This window comes from Rhipicephalus microplus, chromosome 6 (assembly GCF_043290135.1).
Source record: "Rhipicephalus microplus isolate Deutch F79 chromosome 6, USDA_Rmic, whole genome shotgun sequence".
Lineage (NCBI taxonomy): Eukaryota > Metazoa > Arthropoda > Arachnida > Ixodida > Ixodidae > Rhipicephalus > Rhipicephalus microplus.
In genome coordinates, this window is record NC_134705.1 from 29109521 (window position 1) to 29133212 (window position 23692).

The window sequence follows — 23692 nt, forward strand, 5'->3', positions numbered from 1 at the left end:
ACTGCGCGCAGGGTCTCCCGAGAGGTTTTGTGCGCGCTCGTTGGGAGTGAGAGAGACCTCTCCGGGGACGATTAGGGGGTAAGCACGCTTTTCTTTGATGCTCGTAGGCTCCCTTTGTTTGGGGCTCGTTCGGACTTCACCAACAGCGCCTGTGGCAAATGTTTACCTTATGTCGTCCCCCCACTTCCAACGCTAGGCCGAAGAGCAGTACCGTGTCTTAGTGGGTGGTCAAACTGCGCCGACCCGTATCTTTTCGAAGCCAACGCGAGTGCCTTTGCCCTCACTCGAGTAACTGGGCCCTTTGTCCCGGTGTCACCGTGAATCACTTTTACCATGGAGACGTGCTCGTGGCACCCCTGTGTAGTACTTCTCGCTTGTGGCGTGGATTAGCCCATTTGCTTTCCCGCCACGCCTTTGCAATGGGCTGTACTACGTTTTGGTGTTGCCGCAGGCAATAAGTGTTGCGACCTTGAGTAGTATCGTGTTCTCGCCACGGCGATGGTTAACGCATGCCCTGCGGCTCGCTAAGACCGAACCCATGCTAGTGGCCGTACTCCTTCCGGATACGTATACACTACAAACTCTTAGTGATGAGCTATGCATGTCCCATTACTGACCACACTACATTGGACCACACACTGCATGTGAACTGCAGAACCAACACCGGGTTGCTCAAAGATCTACTTTTTTAAGTATCAGGCTTAGGCGACGGCCGACACGATCTGCAGACGACAACGAGTCAACTTTGTTAAAGCACGACCGCTGTGACATGTTTGCACTTCCGCTAACACCACTACTCTCTGCTTTACACTGGCATTTCATATGAAGGTTGCCTTAGACATTCATTTCACGATTCACTGTCAGCTTCGAAAACTTATTTTAAAGAATGCGATACGAGAATTTTGCGGGTTCACGCTAGCCGTTGAACACACCATAAAAAAAGTGCATAGCGAAACAACTTATGTAATATATATTGCAAGAACTGCGGCTACCAATTACGCAAGTGTTATATTCTCGCTCAAAACAGCCGTCACTTGGCCGAACGCTACCTCAGTGCTGCCCGAGAAAATACTAATTTTAGTTTAAAGCAAGCGCATGATGAGTAACCTGCACAGTACGTCCAGCTTGGCAAGTGCTACTTGAGCACACTTACCCTGTGAGTTTACGCCGTAGAATGCTTGGCACTACGTCGAAAAGGTTTGCTTGATATTCGAGCATCCGTCCCTTGGACAACACAGTCTCGCGAAGGTATCGGATCGCGCACACCACATCGATGAAACCGTAGCGAAGAATAATCACTGGCATTGCTCCTTGCCTGCTGTGTTGCAGTTTTCAACAAATGCAGTGTCCAAATCTTCGCTGGTCTTGCATGTTCCAGAGTATTTACAACCCCATGCACAGGGGGCTAAGCCAAGGGTTGTGTCACATGACATTCGTCATGCATCTCAGCACACACGACGAGCACACGTTAAAACGTGCCCGTAGTACACTTTGCGTCAGCTCTGTCCTACTATCTGGTTATCACCTAGCTCACCATGGAAGCGCAACGCGTAAACTTTGGGTGCACCGCATGGACAACGCTGGCTTTCCTTACAAAGTCAATGCCTCCTTTATTTCTTTCAAGGCCAGTCCAAACGCATGTTTCTCAATGGGAGCTGTCGGTCTGTCTTAGTTCAGAGAGTGGTTGTGATGCGACGCTACATGATCGGTAGCGCTAGAGTAACTGTATATGCTAGCATACTCTATGTACAGCTGCTTGCATCACACTTTCTTTTGAGCGCTTTCTCCCATAGATGCGATAGACGTGTTTCCCACTCCAATATCGTAGGTCTGTCAGATTTGTTCCTTCATGCTCAAAGCAATGCTGCCACTGTATCACAGCACATTTGAAGTCAGCGCATGCAGTAGCATTGCAGTGATGCTTCCCCATTGGTTGACTGCATAGTACCACGAACGACGACACGCTATCTCAAAACCCCCTATCTTTTACAGAGCCAGCGTGACCTCCAATATTGTGAACACGAGAAATGCAAGATGCCGCCCCACAGATCTGTACACAACTGAACAAAAGATTACTTCATATGATTTCTGTCGTGAGACACTGCATGGCAGGTTCTCTCCCCCACGACCGCAAAGCACGTGCGAAAACTAAGTGATGGGAAAGAGCAGGAAAGGGCCAGAGGAGAAGCTGGTGAACAGCTAAATCGGGTGAATCTGACTGGCATTGATAAAATAGAGGAGGCATTGGCAAGGTTATGATGTGTCCATATTTTTAATATCTTAGGGTAGCAGTGACATCAACCAATTCACCAAAGTGAGCTAGCAGCTGCTTAAAGGGGAACTCCGGTGCATTTACGACCGCACTGAGATAATGTGGTTTTCAAATAGTATCGACAGTCCTGCAAACGCTGGGATGGTTCGTCTTGCACAGGCACTCGTCAATGATTTTAATTGAGCAATAAATGACTACTTAAAACAGAAACCGAAACAGGGAGCTGCTCCATCGTCCATAGTGGGTATAGAATGACATCACGAGATCCGCTACACCTCGCAGGGATTCTAGCCACCCTAACCCCACCACGGCTTGCCAGGGCAGGGTGTAAACATAGCTCACGTGCCTCCTCTGAAGCGCGAAAAACTTGTTGGTGATGTCATCCAACAGGAATTAAGCTGTGCCAGCCCGTCTGAACTTACCACTGACAAGTATAGCAATGATTGTAGCTACTACGTGAGCAGAAAAACATAGCTTTTTGAATTTAACTTATCGGCGCGTGAAGCATCTGACATGCCCGAATCGATTTCTTCGTTGCTCAATATCGTAAGACCCGGCGTCAATGACGATTAACACGCTGTGTGCACTGACAAAACTGAACTGTGCTCGCGTGGTCGCCTCGTAGAAGAAAGGGCACGCTGCATCCGTCTGATGGGAAAGGCGGGGTTTTTGAAAAAGAGGCCCTTACGTCACATACTTAGGGTGGCCTGCGTTTACAAGTGCAATTTCAGAATCTGCTACCATATTTTAAAATTCATTTTCTAAATAACTAAATCACGCTTGTATAATTTGGCACATATCCCTATGATACCGACGAGAACACATGTTCAAAGTTTTATTGAAATCGGTGATTATCGAAAAAAGGCTGAAGTTCCCCTTTAAGCTCAGCCTGGGTGGCGACAGTAGCTTTCAAACATAGCTGGCCTAGCCCCAACCCGTTGCCGTGCTCAGTATTCCCTTAAGGCAGTATCGTAATAGTTACTTATTTTAAGCTTTTTATTTTTGTAAATTTATAGGACATGTATTTGTGACTCCATGCTTGACCCCAAAAATTGTCTAATGTATACATATGTGTCGCTGCACTGTGACCAATAAACCTAGTTGGTACAGCACTTGCGGTCGTCGGTTATCAGGGACAAGTGTATATAAAATCGCTATTTTCTGAATAAAAAAAATTCCGCCATATCCACGAAGTGAATGATGATGAGTGGGCGAAGCTCCGGAGGTAAACCTGGTAAACCATGAATTCTCTGTACATTTTGCCCACTCGATTTTATTACATCGCTCCCCCTAGCGTACGTCGCCGCACTAAATCGAACGATTGCCTTCAACCAATGACACGCGTCATATGTGACATCATTCCTATTTTATAAGATCTCGCGTCTTTCATCAACTACAAGTACCGCTTTCTAGTTTATAACATCTTGCATCTTTTCATCATCAGCTACAAGTACCACCATCTAGTAAACACTACAAGAACTAAACGAGAGGTGGCTACATACAGGAGACGGTACCGCCATCTAGTGAACACTGCAAGAACTAAACTAGAGGTGGCTACATACAGGGGACGGTACCACCATCTAGTGAACACTGCAAGAACTAAACTAGAAGTGGCTACATACAGGCTACAGGGGACGCACAGCCCACGCCCTAAGGAGCTTCGCCCCTAAAAATGTCAGAAGTGCATCGTTGTGCTCGCTGTCTTTCTCTTGGGGTAGCCTTTCTGCACCTTCGCCAGTACAAATGCCTGTAGTACGACCACCTTCGTCTTTTATGTAAGACAGCTACATCCACTACATCCATTAAAATACAGTAATTCTGCCAGCAACAGCAGCTATCATAATATTATCAGGCAAAGTGGAGATATAATTTCTTAGCATTAAGCAGGCTTTATTTTGCTTTACCCAATACAACTGTTCCTGGAAATGATAAATTCATTGTAGTAGCAAACAGAACCATAGACGGAATCTGCAGGTGAGCAATGCTTCTTTCCAAGCACACTTCTCTCAGTCGGAGACCTCAGCTAGGCTGAAGCCTCGCTTGAGGACCCTCTCCATGAATGATGTCCCATCAAGAGCTACTCCGGGGCTGAGGACTCCACCTCTGAAAAAAAAAAAAAAAGTGCAATGAAAGAATGCATCCGAAATTTCAGTTGATGATGAAAAAATAATAGCGTCATGCCACTGAGCATTCTGAAAAAACTTGTTCAGCGATTATTTTTACAGCAAATAAACAGAATACTGGTTGAATAAAATTGTACTTCATGACGTAACGTTCTAAATACACGTATGTGGTTATCAGCAGACCGGTAGACAAACGCTGCGACATACAACGACTAGACTCGCACAGTTCCAACTGCATTTCACTAAGATGACTTCAATGATAAAAAAGGTTCTTTTTAACAAGCGATTATACTGCTGGGCGTAGCATAACGTAATTTAGCTGGTCTTATAAAGCCAAACTCCTCTGGCACTCATCTCTCTGGGCTGAAATTGCACGATTTATCAAACATCACTTTCCTTTTGCAGCAATGTTTTATGTGGCTAGGGCATTCTCTCTATACTTCAAACACCCCCTATAGTGTCCTCTAGAAAGCAGTGCACAAACAAAAAAAAACCTCACAGGATACCTTATGCATACACCTAATACGACTCAAAGGCGAGAGGCATTTTCTTATTGCAATAGCAATTATGTTGACATTCTCGACTGGTTTTTGCTGTTGCCAGGAGCGCAGGAAGAATGTTTTTTCTTTGGGGGGGGGGGGGGGGGGGTTGTACATTAATATGAAGGAGGGGGGGTGCGGGCAGACAAATAGTCATTTTGTGCTATACATGCCGTGGCAAAAAAAAAAAAAATTCCTTGAGGAAAAGGCACATTTCCAATGTTTTGCGTGTTTCACTGTTCAGCGAACCTGCACAACAGAATTTCCGTTGGCACCAAACATAGCATTGTGGATTACTTGGGACGCACACGCAACCACTGTTTATTCAGCGGATTAATTCTAGGTACTTGGTTGTGACTTTAGTGGCCCCGAGTATAAAACAGGCATTGTTCAGCACAACGTTCGCGTACCTCAAGCTGTCTGAAAACTTGGGTAAGGCTTGGTATAAAGACTGACCAGTTCGTTTAAGGTCAGTTTTTACCCCAAATAGAACATGTCCCAGAGTACAGAGTGGAATGGGGAGAGGAAAATAAAGGTGAGAAGAAGAGAGGAAAAGAAGAGGAGAGCGATGTTCATTGCCGAGGATGTGGTGGGCGGCTTTTACAGCTATTTTTGCAATCCTTGAAGACCTGGTTGTAGTGGAGGGGCGGGGAGTAAGAGATGCCGCAGTGATGCCACAAAAAGGTAGAGAACGAATCCAAAACCATGAAGGGCAGGCAACAGCAGGTGCCTCTGTGAAGCCGCAAGAAGGTAGAGAACAAATACGAAACTGTGGGGGGGTAGGGAAAAGGAAGTGCCCCTGTGAAGTCGCAGGAAAGTAGAGAATGAACACAAAACTGTGAGGGGCAGGGAACAAGAAGTGCCTTTGTAAAGCCAAAGGAAGGTAGAGAATGAATACGAAACTGTGGGGGGCAGGGAACAAAAAGTTCCCCTGTGAAGTCTCAGGAAAGTATAGAACGAATACAAAACTGTGGAGGGTAGGGAACAGGAGGTGCCTTTGTGAAGTCCCAGAAAAGTATAGAACAAATACAAAACTTTGAGGTGAAAAGAACAGGATGTGCCTTGGTGAAGCCAAAGGAAGGTAGAGAACGAGTATGAAGCTGTGGGGAGTAGGGAACAGGAGGTTCTGCTGTGAAGTCTCAGAAAAGTATAGAAGTAATTTAAAACTATGAGGGGCAAGGTACAGAATGTGCCTCTGTGAAGCCAAAGGAAGGTAGACGAGGAATATGAAACTGTGGGTGGTAGGGAACGGGAGGTACCTATTCGAAGCCGCAAGAAGGTAGAGAATGAATACCGAACCATGGGGGGCAGGAAACAGGAGGTGCCTCTGTGAAGCCAAAGAAAGGTCTGATAATGGTGAACATGTTTCTTTGCTGCTGCCTCTGCCAAAGTTGTGTGTATTTCTGATATTGTCACATGTACCGTATTTACTCACGTAATCCTCGCACTGGCATTTATTTTGCACCCCCCTGATCGACCAACTAAAATAAGATTTCTTTTTTTCCTCAAGTAATTATCTCCCCCCCCCCCCCCCCCAAAATGTCGTATGCTCGTTCCAGCCACTGATGATGATAGCCAGCACCATCTCCTAAGCATAGAGTGTACTATTATTGCACCGAAATTCAATTCAATCTAAGCCAAGCCAAAGTGGGTGCTGCGGCATGTTTTGTACGTTGTGTACAAAATCTTATGACGTTATGGGGCGATACGGAAACTACATGGCTGCTTTTAAGTCAACAGTGATTGATCATGCACTAAACAAAAGCAACAAGGCCGCCGGTAGGCCCTACAGAGTCTATGAGTGTTGTGTTCACTTGGTGAAAGCCACCAAGACGCGTTAGGCCTTCTGTGTACCCAAGACTGAGATTGATGATAAACTTTATTTCGCCAGAAGGCGACCGCGGACAATTCTGTTAAATGGCCATCATCCCAATACTGATGTCCTATGCTTACCTTTTGCGGGCTCCTGTTGAGCCACGCATGCTATCGTTACGCCCACTAGCTTTGCGTATGGTATTCCAATTCTCGACTGTTTGCTTGCACCTTCTGTGTCTAAAATAAATCTGGTCTTGTGTTGAACCTGAGCTTTTATTGTTGAGATAAGTTTTAATTAGTACTTCTCAAAGCTTGCTCTTAGTTGCTGGCATGAGAATCCCGATTTGCGGCCACTTCCTTTTCTTTTTTGCTCTGTAGCTTTCGTAGAAAGTTTTCCCATGTAATTCTCGCACCCCCCAACTTTGCATCGGTTTTTCGCCAAAAAAAGGTGCGAGGATTATGCAGCTAAATACGGTACATTACACATTCCTGTAAACCTTGTGACTTATGTTGACAGTAGACACTTCACGTAGGCATACCTGATCTAGAAACTGATACCTGTCCATGCTGAAAATGTTTATGCTCAAATGAAGAAGGTTTCATGTGTGAAGCGTGTAGCTGTCACTATCACTTCGGCAAATGTTCGATAGTACATACAAGTTTAAAAGTGAAGCTTGGCGTAAGTCGTGGCAATGCCCGACATGCAAGTCAACGAAGTCTAAAGATGCTCATGGCTCTAAAGAGCCATAGTAAACGTAAGCTTGTTCTCAGTTGTTGATGAAAAACTTGATGGACTCTTGAGCTTTAAAGACACAGTGTAAAACATGGAGGAATCAGTCAAAACGATGTCACATAAATACAGTGGAGCCCCGTTAATACAACTTTTAGGGGACAATGCAGAACCGTCGAATAACCCGAGCATCGTATAAATGAAAAACTAAGATTATAGACCGCGACACTCAGCCTTGCCTGAAAATCGGGTACAGACTGCCTGAATAATCTCACGGCATGACTTTCTGCCTCTGCAATGATGGTAGCTTAAATTATTGTTGCCAGTGGTAGTTAACGGCACCAACAATTAGTTGAAGGAGGTACGAGTGAATCTTTATTCTAAGCCTTACAAACAATCAAATCCAACACACATCTTTCTACCGATAAATAGAGTCCAAAAATTGCCTGCACGTGAGAACAAAACCGTATTAACCTGAGCCCCCCATCAGAAGAAACAGACGCAGTGCCATCGCTATCGCGTAATGGCGATGCGCAACGAGTTTATGTACGATGCATTCGTGCGCGTTATAATTTGTTGCCTCGTGAAGTGTAACTACTGATGTCCCGCTGTTATAAATGTAGAGGTCATGTGAAAGTAATTTTGCATGGCAAAAGCAGCTGCGTCGTGCTTTATGTGTGCGCAAACCAGTGCCTGTGAGACTGACAGAAGCAGGATATCAGCCGTATGTCAACCAAGAAATGTGGGCAAGAGCTCAGTCTTGCTAAAGAAATAAAGTCGTCATTTTAAAACATTCTTCACCGAGGGCTCTACAATGATGGCAAACATCCATTTCTCTGCAGCAGCTTCAACGTGGAGCTGTGGCATGACAACACCCACTTTGCCTCTGGCAGCTAATGTCGTTGCAGTCAGGAAATTTTGTTCTTTATTATTGTAGGCACCTCATCAATGCTTGCGCAAAGCCAGCTATCATACTGGTGGTTTGCCTTCTGGTTTTAGTCAAGGTTCTTTTCATCAAAAAATAAAAAGAGAGCATTACAGGCTTCTCAGGCATCTGAACTTTTTTTGCAAGCGCTTGGATTGGGGCAGATGTTTCTCCAGATTTAAGTGCCTTGCCTGCATGACATAGCTATGGTATCCATTGTCGTGTTCAGTGAGCCTGAAAGTCAACTCTGCAACTGTGAGCTTCTTTGCCAGGGCCGAAGTGACTTCTCTGGGTTGTCACTTGGAGCCAAGCTGCCTTGAAACGAGGGGCATTCATAAAGTTTGTTTGTATTATCAGTGTGATAGATTTTTAAAAGGCATACACAGTAGGCATCAAAATGCGTGTGCATACGTCTGGTTTTATCGTAACATGGAACTGTTATTCTTTACAATACCGTACGACACAGCTAGGGCACCAGAAGAATGTCTGGCTGTTCCTGAACTCTCAAATTGAAAAGTTCCTGTGCCTGCAGTAGTTCGCACATCACTGGCAGAAGTGCATGACTCACCGGAGACTGTGTAGAGGAAGAATAAACTGTCTTTCAGATTTTATTTGTGTGTCTTTCTTCATGTCCCAGATAACAACTTTATGAACATCTTTCGTAGATATCTGTGGCGATAAAGAATGGTGTTTTCAAATACTTTACACAACCAGTAAATATATGCAAATATTAGGACCGCTTTCAGAGTGTTGCTTTGGTGTTTTCAAATACTTTACACAACTAGTAAATATATGCAAATATTAGGACTGCTTTCAGAGTGTTAGAAGCAATTTTGTATGTGTGTCATCTTGCTGTATAGCTCTCAGTGAAAAATAAGGTTGTCTGTCGTTCATCCACAATGGAACAAACTAAAGCGTGTGTGTCAAGGGAACAGGGTAAGCCCTATACCCGCCATGTATTTTTGGCGAAATTTATGTACCTTTTTCTCCATAACCATAACAGCTGCAGTAATTATTTTACTGTCAATGCGATTATGAGCCATTTCTCTTCTTAATGAAGCAGATTTAGCGTGGAAAATAGTAATGCTCAGATTTTGTAAATGTTTTACTTCAGGTACATAATTATCTCTCGATAATAACTACTAGATGTTGTGTTGCAGAAGAGCGCTTTCTCACAAAAGAATAAATATGCTTTAGCATATTCTTTACTACTTTATCTAAATGCTGGCCGATATCTAGCATTCTAGATTCTGTGGTTGCTGAGAAAAAGGAACATAAATACAAAACGCATGCTTTGGGATAATCACATTTAAAGTTGAAAATCTGCATTTCAAAAGTACAATGAGATAACAAAATGATGGACCCGTTCAATAGGCAGCAGCTAGACACTCATCATTAATATCATTTTTTTCTTTTCGTGTCGAAACGTCTTGCCTGGCGAGTCCGATTTGTCACCTGCTATGCAGCTGTGTCAGAGCAGTACTGTCAACCCAGTTCAAGAGTGCCTAGGTCCTGTACTGTGCCCTAGCAAAATTGCAAAATAATTCAGCACATTCACACAGGCTATATTGCCATCATTAAAAATCAACATAGCATCAAGAGTGCATATTTACAGTGTTTGGTGCCCGAAGAAAATGTTTCTCTTTTCGGGAGCGCACTTCCACGTGACAATCTAATGACTCATAGTTTTGAGTTTTCTTTCCCATGAAGGCATTTAGCAAGTAATTATGGACGAGCTAGTCTTCCAGATAATTTGGGGCCCCCTAACGCTTGAAAACATTGTTGCCAACGTCGTAACTCGTAGTGGCGCTCACCAGAGCTACTGCGAGCGGAAATTGCGTCAGAAGGTTGCCGTCGTACGATTCCATAAATGTAACGTTAAATGTGATCGCGGCATTGCATCAAAATATGTATTGGATTTATTTTTTTATTAGCATGACTTTTCACTCAAAGCGACAGAGAATAAAGCTCTCCGACTTTTCCAGCTTGAAAACTGCAAAGCTGGTGAAAGAATGGGCTAAACGCCATGTGCTGGAGGAATTGTGCCGGCGATGCTCCAAGCCCCGTTATTTGAAGAAACTAAAAAAAAGTAAGAGCTTTGATGTGTGTGTGTGTGTGTGTGTGTGTGTGTGTGTGTGTGTGTGTGTGTGTGTGTGTGTGTGTGTGTGTGTGTGTGTGTGTGTGTGTGTGTGTGTGTGTGTGTGTGTGTGTGTGTGTGTGTGTGTGTGTGTGTGTGTGTGTGTGTGTGTGTGTGTGTGTGTGTGTGTGTGTGTGTGTGTGTGTGTGTGTGTGTGTGTGTGTGTGTGTGTGCGTGTGTGCGTGTGTGCGCGCGCGCGTGCGCGCGTGCGTGCGTGCGTGCGTGCGTGCGTGCGTGCGTGTGTGTGTGTGTGTGTGTGTGTGTGTGACGCTACAAAATGGAGACATGTCATGATCCAGATGCCATGCTTTTATTCTAATGCACGCGCACTTCCTCTTCGTCGGCTTCTCCTAGAATCACCTTGTTAATGCGTCACACTTCCCCCTCCCCTCGGTAAAGTCTCAGTTCAGAAGGTACAAAATAACGCCGCAGTTTGCTAACATGCACAATGTCAGAGTTTCTACCTAAGGGTAACACGGAGCGGTTGATCTCATAGTTCACTGTTGAGACCTTGCGTAGAATCTTGTAGGGTCCTTCCATGACGGAACTCAGTTTGCCGTTGTTGGGATGCCATGGTGTCTCGTAAAGGACAAAGTCACCGCCTTGGAACTCAATCGAAAGAAATTTTCTATCATAAATGACTTTGTTCTTATTGTGATAGGCGATAGAATTGATAACTGCAGTTTTTCGCGCTTCTTCGACAGTTTCTTCTCGTTGTTCCAGTACAGTAGGATAAGATGGAATTCCATACATCAGGAAGGAAGGTAGATAGCCGGTCACTTCGTGGGGTGTTCTGTTGTATTCGTCAATTACCTCCGGAAGCAGCTTAGTACAAGACTTCTGTGGTTCGTCATTGATCTTACATTTAAGTCTCGTTACGATAGTCTGGTTTTCCGCTCGTTCATGCCTAAGCATTGTGGATGATGAGATGAGGTGAAAAGTTGGTGTATACGATTATGTTTTAAAAACTGCTAGAATTTTCCTGCAGTAAATCCTGTTCCACGATCTGAAAGGAGCTTCTGTGGTTTCCCCGAAGAAAAAATTGTTTTTAAGCATGAAATGTAGGTGTCGCTGTTCTCACTTTTATGAGCAAATGCCCATACGTAGCGAGTCGCATGATCAATAACCAAGTGTATAAACCTTTTTGACGAGCCATATCCAGAAAATCCTCCAATGGTGTCTATTGCAAAGAGGTCGAAGGGCTCTTCAGCTGGAGGCAGTGATTCAAGCGTCCCAAACTTCTTTGTTTTCGTCTTCTTGCATCTCTGGCATGTAATTGATTGATATGTGGGGTTTAACGTCCCAAAACCACTATATGATTATGAGAGACGCCGTAGTGGAGGGCTCCGGAAATTTAGACCACCTGGGGTTCTTTAACGTGCACCCAAATCTGAGCACACGGGCCTACAACATTTCCGCCTCCATCGGAAATGCAGCCGCCGCAGCCGGGATTCGAACCCGCGCCCTGCGGGTCAGCAGCCGAGTACCTTAGCCACTAGACCACCGCGGCGGGGCCATCTCTGGCATGTATCACAATGCCGAATGTAAGTGGAAACATCGGTTACCATATGCAGCCAATAATATGCGGAGACAGGAGTGATAGCGTCTTCTTCACTCCGACATGCCCAAAATGTTGATGTGCATTCTTCAGAATGGTTGGGCGTAGTTCATGAGGCACGTATATTTTCCGTAGTCCTTTTCTTTTGACGATGATGATGTTATTTTCTAATGAATGCGTTCCTTTTGGACGCTTATTGTTGCATCGCTGAAGGTCGTCGTGTGATAGAAGATTAACTATTGGGGCTCTGGAGAGTGCATCTGCTTCAACATTACTTGCGCCCTTTTGATGTTTGATGTTCACATCATACATTGACAGTTTCAAAGACCACCGGGAGAGACGACCTTGAGAATTTTTAACATTCTTCAGCCACTGGAGTGCAGAGTGATCTGTTACAACAGTGAATGACTTTCCATGAAGATAGCAATGCCATTTATCAATGGCATCTACAATGGCAAGACATTCTCTTTCTGTAAGAGCATAGTTACCTCGTGCTTAAGTAGTTTGCGGGAATAGTAGCCAACAGGATGTTCTTTGCCTTTGTCATCAGGTTGTTTCAGCACTGCATTGATGCCTTCGCCAGATGCGTCAAAGTATACAGTACATGGTCTCGATGGGTGGTATATGCGAAGCACAGGTTCTTCAGTTATCCGCTCCTTCAGTTCACGAAAGGCTTGCTCGCATGCGTCTGTCCACACCCACTTGCTGCCTTTGTGGAGTAGTTTTGTGAGTGGGAGAGTGATATCGCTGAAGTGGGGGATGTACTGACGGTAGGTGTTTACAGTGCCCAGAAAACGCTGGAGATCTTTTTCACGTTTTGGTGTCGGAAATTTGAGTATGGCAGTTACACTACTTTGCTTAGGTGTCACTGTTCCTTGTGAAATTTTGTGGCCCAGGCATTCAATGCTGCAGCGTGCGAATTGGCACTTTTTTCGTTTGAGTTTTACGTTCTTGGTTTTGAGAGCTTTCAATAGCGCCTCAAGGTGTCGTATATGATCATTAAATGTCTCTGAGTATACTACCACATCGTCAAAGTAATTACTAACATTGGTGAGCTGATGTCTCGCTATTATTGATTTCATGGCTCTTTCAAATGTAGCTGGAGCGTTCTTCAACCCAAACGGCATTACCAACCACTCAAGATGACCATCAGGCGTAACAAATGCAGTTTTCTGAACATCGTCAGGATGCATTTGGACATGCCAGTATCCAGACGTTACGTCCAACGTAGTGAAAAACTCCGCCTTTCCCAAGTGGTCAAGAATATCATCTATACGTGGAATTGGTTGAAAGTCGGGTACCGTTATGGCATTGAGTTTCCGGTAGTCAATACATACACGAGTGCGTCCTTCACCTTCCCTTTCTGCTAAAATGACAGGTGCGGCGTAGGGTGATAATGAAGGCCTCACGACACCTTGCTTGAGGAGAGCGTCAACTTGTTTGTTGGTCTTCACTTTGTCTGCCTGTGAACATCGGTGTGGTGCTCGACGAATAGGGACAGCATTGGTAAGTGCGATCCTATGTTTCTCAGTAGTGATGCACCTAATATCTGTCTGAGATTTCGAATATATCTAGTCATACTTGCTTAAAAGAGAGTCGAGCGCCGCAGACTCATGCTCTGACAAGTTTTCTGAAGTCAGGGTTCGCATCAGCGGGGCTTAGATGGTTTTCATTTCATTGTGATGCGGAAGGTTCATATTCTCACGTGCTTGTGTCACTGACTTGCTTTCCAGATTTACAGAAAGATTGAAGTACGAAGCGCTGTATAGGCCAAGAATTAATTGCATTCTCATGCCTTGCAGCACATGTGCATAAACTTTCTTTATGACGTTCCCAATTTGTAACTGAATGTTTACGCGACCCAAAGATCGAATGCTTGATGCAACTTGCTGGACCATGATGCTGGAGTCTCTCATCAACTGAAGTTTTAGCTGTTTGTAGACATCCTCGCTGATACAAGTAATTGTTGCTCCTGTATCGAGAATTGCATTTACTGGCTTTCCGTTGATGAGAGCACTGAAGTGTATTAATGAAACTCTGGGTCGCCCTCCTCGTTTCCCCGTTCAGTATCAATAGCGGACACATTGCCACGGCACGGACATTCGTTGTGCCAGTGAAACTTTCGTGGGAAACCAGCAGCTGAGCAGTATCTACATTCGTTTTGCGGGGCACGCGGTTGAGGAGTTATTGTTGATTACTGCGATCTGCTGAAGAGACGTGGAGCTCTTGATGCGATACTAGCGTTACGAGTAAAGGAAACTCCTCTCACCCGTTTTAAAGATGTCTCGACCCGTTGAGCAGCGGTGAGCCACTCTAATGACGAGTTGGAAGACAGTCCGGTGAGCGCCAGTTCCACATCAGGAGGAACACCATCAGTCAGTCCAGAAATGATGTGGCACTCTTTCAGGTCAGCCAAGGAACCCAGTCGCTTTTTCTCGTCGTAGTAGTCCTTGATCGTCTGCCCTCCTTTCAGTCGGTAGTGAATGAAGAGCCGGAAGGCATCTCCGTCAGTCGTAGCGAAGCGGGCTTGCATGTCGCGCTTGATATCGTCCCAAGTTGTCTCGCCGTTGCCGAAAATCTCTGTCAGGTACCACTTGAACGCTTCCCCTTCAATGTATTCGCTCGAGTGACTGACCCGATCGCGGTGAGTCCATGACGCCTCGGCTGCCTTTGTGTCGAAAAGAAGAAGCCACTTGTCGATGGGGACGTCTTCTGGTGTTCCCTTGAACTTCTGTATGTTGAGCGGCGGCTTTGGCTTAGCCATGGCACGCTGATGAGGTCGATCCTGTCGGCTTGTGTGACGCTACAAAATGGAGACACATCATGATCCAGATGCCATGCGTTTATTCTAATGCACTTGCACTTCCTCTTCTTCAGCTTCTCCTAGAATCACCTTGTTAATGCGTCACATATATATACATCATTGCCAAACATTATAGAAGCATTCGCGAGCTGGCTCGTTTTGCATGTGTCGTTCCCTCTTCAAGTACCTCATCGCTTGTTACCATTGCAACAGCATCCTTAATACGCTGGGCGTAACAAGCAATATGTCATGCAAAAGTAATTTTGCACGGCGAAAGCAGCTGCGTTGTGCCCTTATGCGTGCGCGAACCAGTGATTGTGAGAGTGACAGAAGCACGAGATAAGCCGTATGTCGACCAGGAAATGTTTTGCGGACCAAAAATGTGAAAATATCAGCTTTTCGGCCAGCTGAACCTACTCTATGGTGATAAAGCTTGACTAAGTAACGACCCCAGATAAGTATGCACGCGATTTAGACGCATGTAAAAGTGCATGAACTTCCGGGAAAATAAATTTTCCCTTTGATGAAGATAACTACTTTTCCTGTAGCCCTGCTTGGGATACGCAAGCTCATATTTTGCACTCGTGAATATTTGGTCGACATGTAATTTGAGTAAAGGTGGTTTTTTCTTTCCGACGGAATCTGAAAGTCGTCATAAGAGGCGGGGTCGGCGTAAAACTGAGTCGCATAACCAAGGTTTCCAATACATTGTTTATATGGGGATTTTGCCGGGACCAAACCAATTCGTCGTAAAATGCAGGTCGTCATGAAAATGGGGGATATATAATCGAAGTTTCACTGGACAATGAAATTCTTAACCACATCTGTCGTCAGGACAAAAAAATGGCAGATATGAAAACAGAGTGGAGGAACTAGAGGTCCATGCGGTGAACTTTGAAAAAGTTACGTTAAGCGGGGGATCAATGAACTCGAGTGGCACAGTAGAAAGCTAAACCTTGAATTCCATGGTATTCTCATTTCTCAAAACAAAAACACTGGACAGAAAGTCAGTGAAATACAGTCAAACACAGATATATCGAACTCGAAGGGGATTGAAAATTAGTTTGATATATAAAAATTTTGATATAAAAAAAATACAGGCCCCAAGAGCTTACCTGTAGTGGACCATCACCTACAATAGGCGAATTCAAGAATGACAACTAATTTCGCACACACGCTGCAACAAGAATGATTCATTTGCGTGAAGAAAATCGCTTATCTTGACCTGCTTCTTCGTTTTTGAAATGAAGTTGAAGACGCTAGTCTTGATTTTATCAAGGCTGTCCCATTGCGACAGCCCGGTTCCCTCCATGTGGTCGATACACTGACGAATGACGCCAAATGCTGCCGCTGAAGTAGTGGCAGCTTTGCAAAAGCACTTGTGATGGCTGCACAGGAACCGAAGGCAAGAGCTGACGCAACTTGGCCATGACAGTGACACTTGCCCCTGTGTTCGCTTCCATGCGGAGCGGCTTGGCGCAAACGTCAACAGTGACGGTGAAAGGCGGAGGCGGCATGACGTAGTCGACCGGCCACATGTCAAAAACTTCGTAAAATGAAGTGGTAGCGACGCCCTGCTTGCGTACAGTATTAACACGATGACTGTTACTCGACGACGATGAACTGCAAGCCGAGAACCAACGTGCCTTGGTAGGGCTGTTGCTTTGGGCTTGGCTGTTTCTTCGTCTCAAATTGCACACTTTCACCAAATGACCTTGTTTGTGGCAGTAATTGCAGATTGTCTTCACATGCTTGCATTTTGATGCAAGATGTCCGTCCCCGCAGTGGTAGCAGGTTACGCCCCCAGAACCTGACGAGACACGGTGAGTCTAGAAAGCGCTGCTTGTGTTCGCTTGCACTATCTCACCTGTGTCCCTTTTTGCTGCTTCCATTGCCAGGGCGGTCTGCACAGCGTCGTCGAAGGTGAGGTCCGAGTTTTCCAGAAGTCTTGTCTGGACATCCATGTTGTTTATGCCACACATGACGCGGTCGCGGAGCATGTTTTCGAGTTCAGCCACGAAGTTGCAGTGCTCGGACAGGCTTTTTAGTGCTGCGATGAAATTGCTGACGGATTACCCTTCCAAGAGAATGCGCGTGTTGAAACGAAAACACTGCATGATGGCAGAGGGCTTCGGACAGCAATGGCTTCCAAGAACTTGAAGAATCTCGTCCAGCATCTTGTCACTGGGCTTGGCGGGCTTGAACAAATTGTGGAGCAAAGCATACGTTTTCTGCCTGCAGCAGCTGATGAATACGGAAGTACGCTTGTCTGGAGCGACATCATTCCCCAGGAAAAATGCTTTGAGCCAGTCCACGTAACAGGGCCAGTCGTCTCCTCCCCCCTCGAACGGCTCGAAAACATGCTCCGCGACCGCGTCATGTGTGGCATAAACAACATGGATGTCCAGACAAGACTTCTGGAAAACCCGGACCTCACCTTCAACGACGCTGTGCAGACCACCCTGGCAATGAAAGCAGCAAAAAGGGACACAGGTGAGATAGTGCAAGCGAACACAAGCAGCGCTTTCTAGACTCCCCGTGTCTTGTCAGGTTCTGGGGCGTAACCTGCTACCACTGCGGGGTCGGACATCTTGCATCAAAATGCAAGCATGTGAAGACAATCTGCAATTACTTCCACAAACGAGGTCATTTGGTGAAAGTGTGCAATTTGAGACGAATAAACAGCCAAGCCCAAAGCAACAGCCCTACCAAGGCACGTTGGTTCTCGGCTTGCAGTTCACCGTCGTCGAGTAACAGTCATCGTGTTAATACTGTACGCAAGCAGGACGTCGCTACCACTTCATCTTACGAAGTTTTTGACATGTGGCCGGTCGACTACGCCATGCCGCCTCCGCCTTTCGTCACTGTTGACGTTTGCGGCAAGCCGCTCCGCATGGAAGCGAACACAGGGGCAAGTGTCTCTGTCATGGCCAAGTTGCGTCAGCTCTTGCCTTCGGTTTCTGTGCAGCCATCACAAGTGCTTCTGCAAAGCTATTCCGAGGAACTAAAGAAGGTTCAGGGCAAAGCTGATGTCAGTGTGAAGTTTCATGGCAGAGAGGCCGACCTACCTATTATTCTGACCGGAAACGGATCGCCCACTCTTCTTGGACGCAACTGGATGCGCGAGCTGGGTATCGGCGTCTCCGACGTTGAAGTGAACATCCACGCACTTTCCAACGTCAAGCACCTAGTCCAAGACTACGCCGAAGTGTTTGAAGAAGGCCTGGGTACATTCAAGGGTGCTAAAGCTTGTCTACATGTTCCTTCAGATGCTCCACCTTGGTTCTTTAAGCGACGTCCACTGCCGTATGCCTTGACAGATGGAGTAACTCAAGAAATTTATAGACTAAGAGATTCCATTCTTGTTCCAGTCAACACAGCAAAGTGGGCTGCACCTATTGTTCTTGTGACCAAAAGGGATGCACGCATCAGAATATGTGGAGACTTTGGTGTCACCATAAACCCAGTGGCAACACTGGAGCAGTACACCATTCCAAGTATCGAGGACCTATGGACTGGGCTTGCTGGAGGTGAGAAATTCACAAAAATAGATTTGCGAGATGCGTACCAGCAAGTTGTCCTTGACGAGGCCTCAAGGGAGTACGTCACTATTTCGATGCATATGGGGTTAATTCAGTACACCCGGTTGCCTTTTGGCGTCTCATCTGCTTCTGCCATATTTCAGCGCGAGATGGAGAACTTGTTCAGGGGACTGCCCCACGTAGCAGTCTATTTTGACATTCTTGTGACTAGCACAAATGATGCTGAGCACCTTCGCAACCTTCGTGCTGTACTTAGCAAGCTTCAGGAATCTGGCCTCAAGCTGAAACTTGAAAAATGCCATTTCTTCATGCCACAAGTTGAGTATCTCGGGCACATCATCAGCAAGGAAGGCCTTTCCCAGAATGTTGACAAGGTAGCAGCAATTCTGCATGCTCCTGTGCCTCAGGATGTCAGGGAACTTCAGAGTTTCTTGGAACTTGTAAACTTCTACAGGCACCTCTTACCCAATCTTTCGTCACTCCTTCGTCTACTGCACTTGCTTCTTTGAGAGGGGAAGAAGTGGGTGTGGGGACATGAACAACAAGATGCATTCAATGCCTGCAAAGACTTGGTGACATCAGCTCCAGTTCTTGTGCATTTCAACCCTGCCAGGCTTCTTTACCTCAGCTGTGACGCATCATCTTATGATATAGGTGCAGTTCTAGCACACGAAGATGCTGATGGCGGGAAACATCCCATTGCTTTTGCCTCGAGGAGCTTGTCAAAAGCAGAATAAAACTACAGTCAACTCGACAAGGAGGCACTGGCTTTAGTGTTTGGTGTGGATCGGTTCCCCCAGTACTTGTGGGGGCATCTCATTCGAAGCACACACTGACCACAAGCCACTTCTTGGACTGCTGGGTGCCAACAAGCCCGTTCCCGTGCAAGCTTTGCCTCGAGTGGTCAGGTGGGCTCTGAAGCTTTCTGCTTACAAGTACGAACTTGCATACAAGCCTGGAAAAGAGCTCAGCCATGCTGATGCTCTTAGTAGACTGCCTCTCCCAACTGACACTACTGCATTACCACGACCTGCTGAAATATTCTTGCTAGATAGAGGAGGCATATACAAGACTCCTTTCACCAGGTGTTGTGGCCCAAGCCACAAGAAATGACCCAGTTCTGGGCCATGTTGTTCTTGCTGTTTTGAAAGGAGACAGCCTCCCAGTAGGACCAGAGTGGAACCCTTTCAATACCAGAAGCTCAGAACTCAGTCTCCATGATGGTTGCCTACTCTGGGGATCAAGAGTAGTGATCCCAAAGTCATTGCAGGCCCAAGTTCTTGGTGTTCTTCATGCCAGCCACACGGGTATCGAGAACAGCAAGATGATTGCCAGGAGCCATGTTTGGTGGCCAGGCATTGACAATGACATTGGTTATTGTGGATGCGTTCTCAAAGCGGATAGAAGTCTTTCCCGAGTCTTCCACATCTGCAGAAGCTACCATTTCTGCATTGAGAATTGCATTCGCCCAGCATGGCCTGCCTGATGTCATAGTTTTCGACAACGGTCCTGCCTTCACCAGAGCCCAGTACCTTGAGTTCTTAACTCGAAATGGAATACGCCGCATGCTTGTACCGCCGTTTCACCCTGCCTCAAATGGTGCAGCTGAACGAGTTGTACAAACTGTGAAGAACAAACTGAAGAAGTCTGGTTCTGGGAACTTCCAAACGCAGATCTCCAGGTTTCTGTTCCACTATAGGACCACACTACACGAAGTGGCAGGTCGGCCACCGTGTGAACTCTTGACAGCAAGAATGTTCAAGACTCCGTTGGATGCCCTCAGGCCAAGCCTGCAGGCATCTGTATTCCTAAAACAGCTCAAGCAGAAGTTGTATGCTGACAGAGGGTCCCGGCAAGCTCCATCACTGCAGCCAGGTGATGACGTGTACGCGCGCAACTTTCGCAGGGTACACCCTGGGTGCCTGCCAGTGTTGTGGACGTCACTTCGTCATCAGCCAGTGTCCGTTTTGAAGATGGCACATTGGGCAACTGATACAGCGACCACTTGCGCCTGGTGCAGACAAAAACATTGGCCTCTCCTGAAACTGCTATCGCTGCAGCTCCACCACAGTTGGAGCTGCCGCTTCTTCATGCACCAGCTGTTCCAGAAGTGCCTAATCAGGAACAGCTACCTGGAATTAGCTTCTCTGAGAGTAGCTGTGCCACGGAGAGCGACGGGACTGCGCTCAACAGTGGTGTGCATGTGAACAGTGACTCTGTCATGCCTACGCCTAGCACGCCGAAGTTGCGACGTGGCACAACAACTAGGAAACCGGTGAATAGGTACTCCTCGTAGTCTTCCTCCTAAAAGGGGAGGAGTGTAACAATGTTGGCTCAAATTCAGCGCCCCCACGCTGCGCTGATAGTTGTGTTGAGCTGTGCAAGCCTGGCACAGTGGGGGGGGGGGGGGGGGGGGTTGGAAACAATAAATGACAGTTCGATCTGGGCAAAGGGCTCAACGTCTTCTTCGCAGGCCCGATGGCCTACTGTTCACGGTAGTCACTACCGCCTGGCCATCCGCTCATCTACACATGTATAACTCGCGTTGTGCCGCAAAGTGGACGAGCAACTGACAGAGAGCGACAAGGTGGGCCACATACTCAAGGGCATCGCGGACGACACTTTCAACTTGCTTGTGTACAACAACGTCACGACCCTCGATCTCCTAAATAAAAAATGCCACCGCTTCATAATGGCCAAAAACCGCAGAGTTCGACCTCAATTTTCGCGGCTCCCTAACACGGCTGTCAGGTCAATCTGTACCGATCTCGGCGCCGCACTACCCTTGCACGAAAATGTTACACGCATCGCTCGGTGCGAGCTTGAGACGGCCCATCGGGCACCATTTCATCCACTTCCACTCGACCAGGGCACCGTGCAAACACCTCCGGCAGTGTCAGTTATTCAGGCAGTCGTGCGCCAAGAAATTGCTAACCTTGGTTTTCTTGTCGCCTGCTCCGTCTGCCAATCTGACTACAGACCGATGCCAATGAATGCGCCACGCCATGACCCATACTCTCTGCCCAGATCCCACAATCCAACGGAATAGAGAACAGCAGACAACAGAGTTGGCCATGTCTCCCGCTACTGCCGCAGCATTTGGATGCCCCCGCCGTTGGAGCCAATTTTCATCTTCTCAGCCATACGCAGACTCCCGTTGGTATTAGCCCAGCCGTGAGTATCCTGCTTCTGACGCACCTAACAGTCGCTCTACCGCTCGTTCACCGTCGCCGCAACGCCGCCGTTCTCCATCGTCCCAACCCCGCTGCTATCGATCGCCGGCTAACTATGGATCTTCCCGGATGGAAAACTAGATTATGCAGCTCCTGGAAGTAGTGCTGCATCAAGTGTGACTGACCCAAATTCTCCGTTGATGCTTCCTACTAATAAGAACTTGCTGGAAGTACATGTGGACGGTCTTTCTTTGATCACTTTAGTTGACACTGAAGCTCAGGTGTCTATAATGAGTGCTCGTCTCTGTCACCGCCTCAAAAAAGTACTCATGGCTGGCGCAACACAAGCCATCTATGTTGCCGATAACGGAACTGTGGCCGTCATTGGAATGTGTACCGCTCGTATTAGCCTTGCCAGCCGCCATGTTCCTGTTTTATTTACCGTGTTTGACAATTGCCCTCATGACCTCATCTTCGGGATGGACTTCTTATCGACGCATTCTGCCTTGATCGACTGTTCTGCCGGCACTCTCTGTTTAGAACTTCCTCTTCTTCCAGATTTTTCACCCCGAGCTGCCAAAAAGCCTCTGTACCACAGACTTCAGTCGGATACTGCCAAAAGCCCTAAAATTCATTGAATTGGCAACAACTTCCCCCGTTGTTGACAGTGATTATGTCGTCATGCCTATTCCTGACGAATAGGACCAAGAGTGGTCTCCGCTTGGTGTCTGGCCTACCGGTCACGCCACTGCTGCTGGTTCAAAATATATTTCATCCAAATCCTCGTACATACGGCTTCTATTTTCTTACATAACAATATCAATCTTTTCAGCTGTTAAGAAGTTCGGCATCTGTCAGATCAACTAGGTCATTCTTCTACACAACTCCCCGGACAGTGTTCATCAAACGATGTGCTGATACGGTGATGGGGACATTACCAAAAGTCTTCAAGCTGGATAGTTTTTCATATTGTTCTTTGTCTCGGACTTCAATGAGGAGGTCTCCACTGGCCATTTACATTGCTTTGTAATCAGTTCGAAGTGTGTTTATTAGGCACTTTGAAGCTAAAATTGGGAGAGTTTTCTGACTGGTTTTGCTGGTGTGTCAGTATAAATAACATGATAGCGCGATAAGTTAGTTTTGTTCGGTTGGAAAAGCTGAAAGCTTGCTTCGGTGCACACCCTCTTCAGGGAGTGATCAATGGAGAGTTGAAAAAATTAAGCCATAAAATATGGATTGTATTCAGTAGTGGTGGCAGCCACCCACACTGAGCCCAACGAGAGGACGCTGCAAGGCATGAAGAAATGGCTTGCATACATCAGGTGTTCACCGCTACTATAACCTGTTGTGATGCATCCTAAAGTGAGGTGAATACACGAGGTTAACCATCGCTGCCAGGAAGAATCGAAAGTAAACAGAAGAGAAAAGAAGACAGGACAGACAAAAAGTGACAAATAAGGACGAAGATGTAGAAAAAAAAAATAGCCTGCCCGCCCGTCCATTCATCCATCTAGCTGCTTATGTTTGGGTGCTCTCGTGGTCACCTTCTTAACTTGGCATGAACCAAAATTAGCATGGGAGGGTAAGAAGGCTTTACGAGTATGATGCTGTCACACAGTCTCGTTAATTAGGGAGGCGATCGCCGGGCTAATTCCAAGGGCCGAAGTATTGGCCCCCCGAACCGCACCACGAAAGCGTGGACAATTTAGAAATGGTCCTTTTTGGCGCGCCAGCGGACGCCGGCTGTGGCCCAAAGAACAAGTCAGAGCCGAGAGTTGATAAACAAAACAAATATTATATTCTCAAAAATGGCAGATCGAAAACAACACACAAGAATGCACACTCCACAATAGTTACATACAATACGTCACCAATCAAACAACGTACTACACAGTACAATCAGCCACACTCAAAACAACGGACACAGACAACGATACGCACTACAATGCAGTCGCATGCATTGAACCACCAAGACACTTAAAGACTAAAGAGATAGAAAACCTATCCAGTCCGAAGCCCTTGGAACAAAAGTCTAGATGATACTCTTCCGAGAATCACTCACTCAAAGTCCAGCG

At 46.4% G+C, this 23692-nt stretch overlaps 1 protein-coding gene across 2 annotated transcripts in view; it reads right to left on the minus strand.

The window, feature by feature from the left end:
• Positions 1–4141: 4141 nt before the first annotated feature.
• LOC119167696 (saccharopine dehydrogenase-like oxidoreductase) overlaps positions 4142–23692 on the minus strand; it is a 266706-nt gene continuing 247155 nt past the window's right edge. For both annotated transcript variants that reach the window (XM_075865878.1, XM_037419220.2), the window contains one exon: positions 4142–4375. In XM_075865878.1, the coding sequence (XP_075721993.1) occupies positions 4279–4375 (97 nt within the window). In that variant the 3' untranslated portion in view covers positions 4142–4278. The remainder of the gene's footprint in view (positions 4376–23692) is intronic.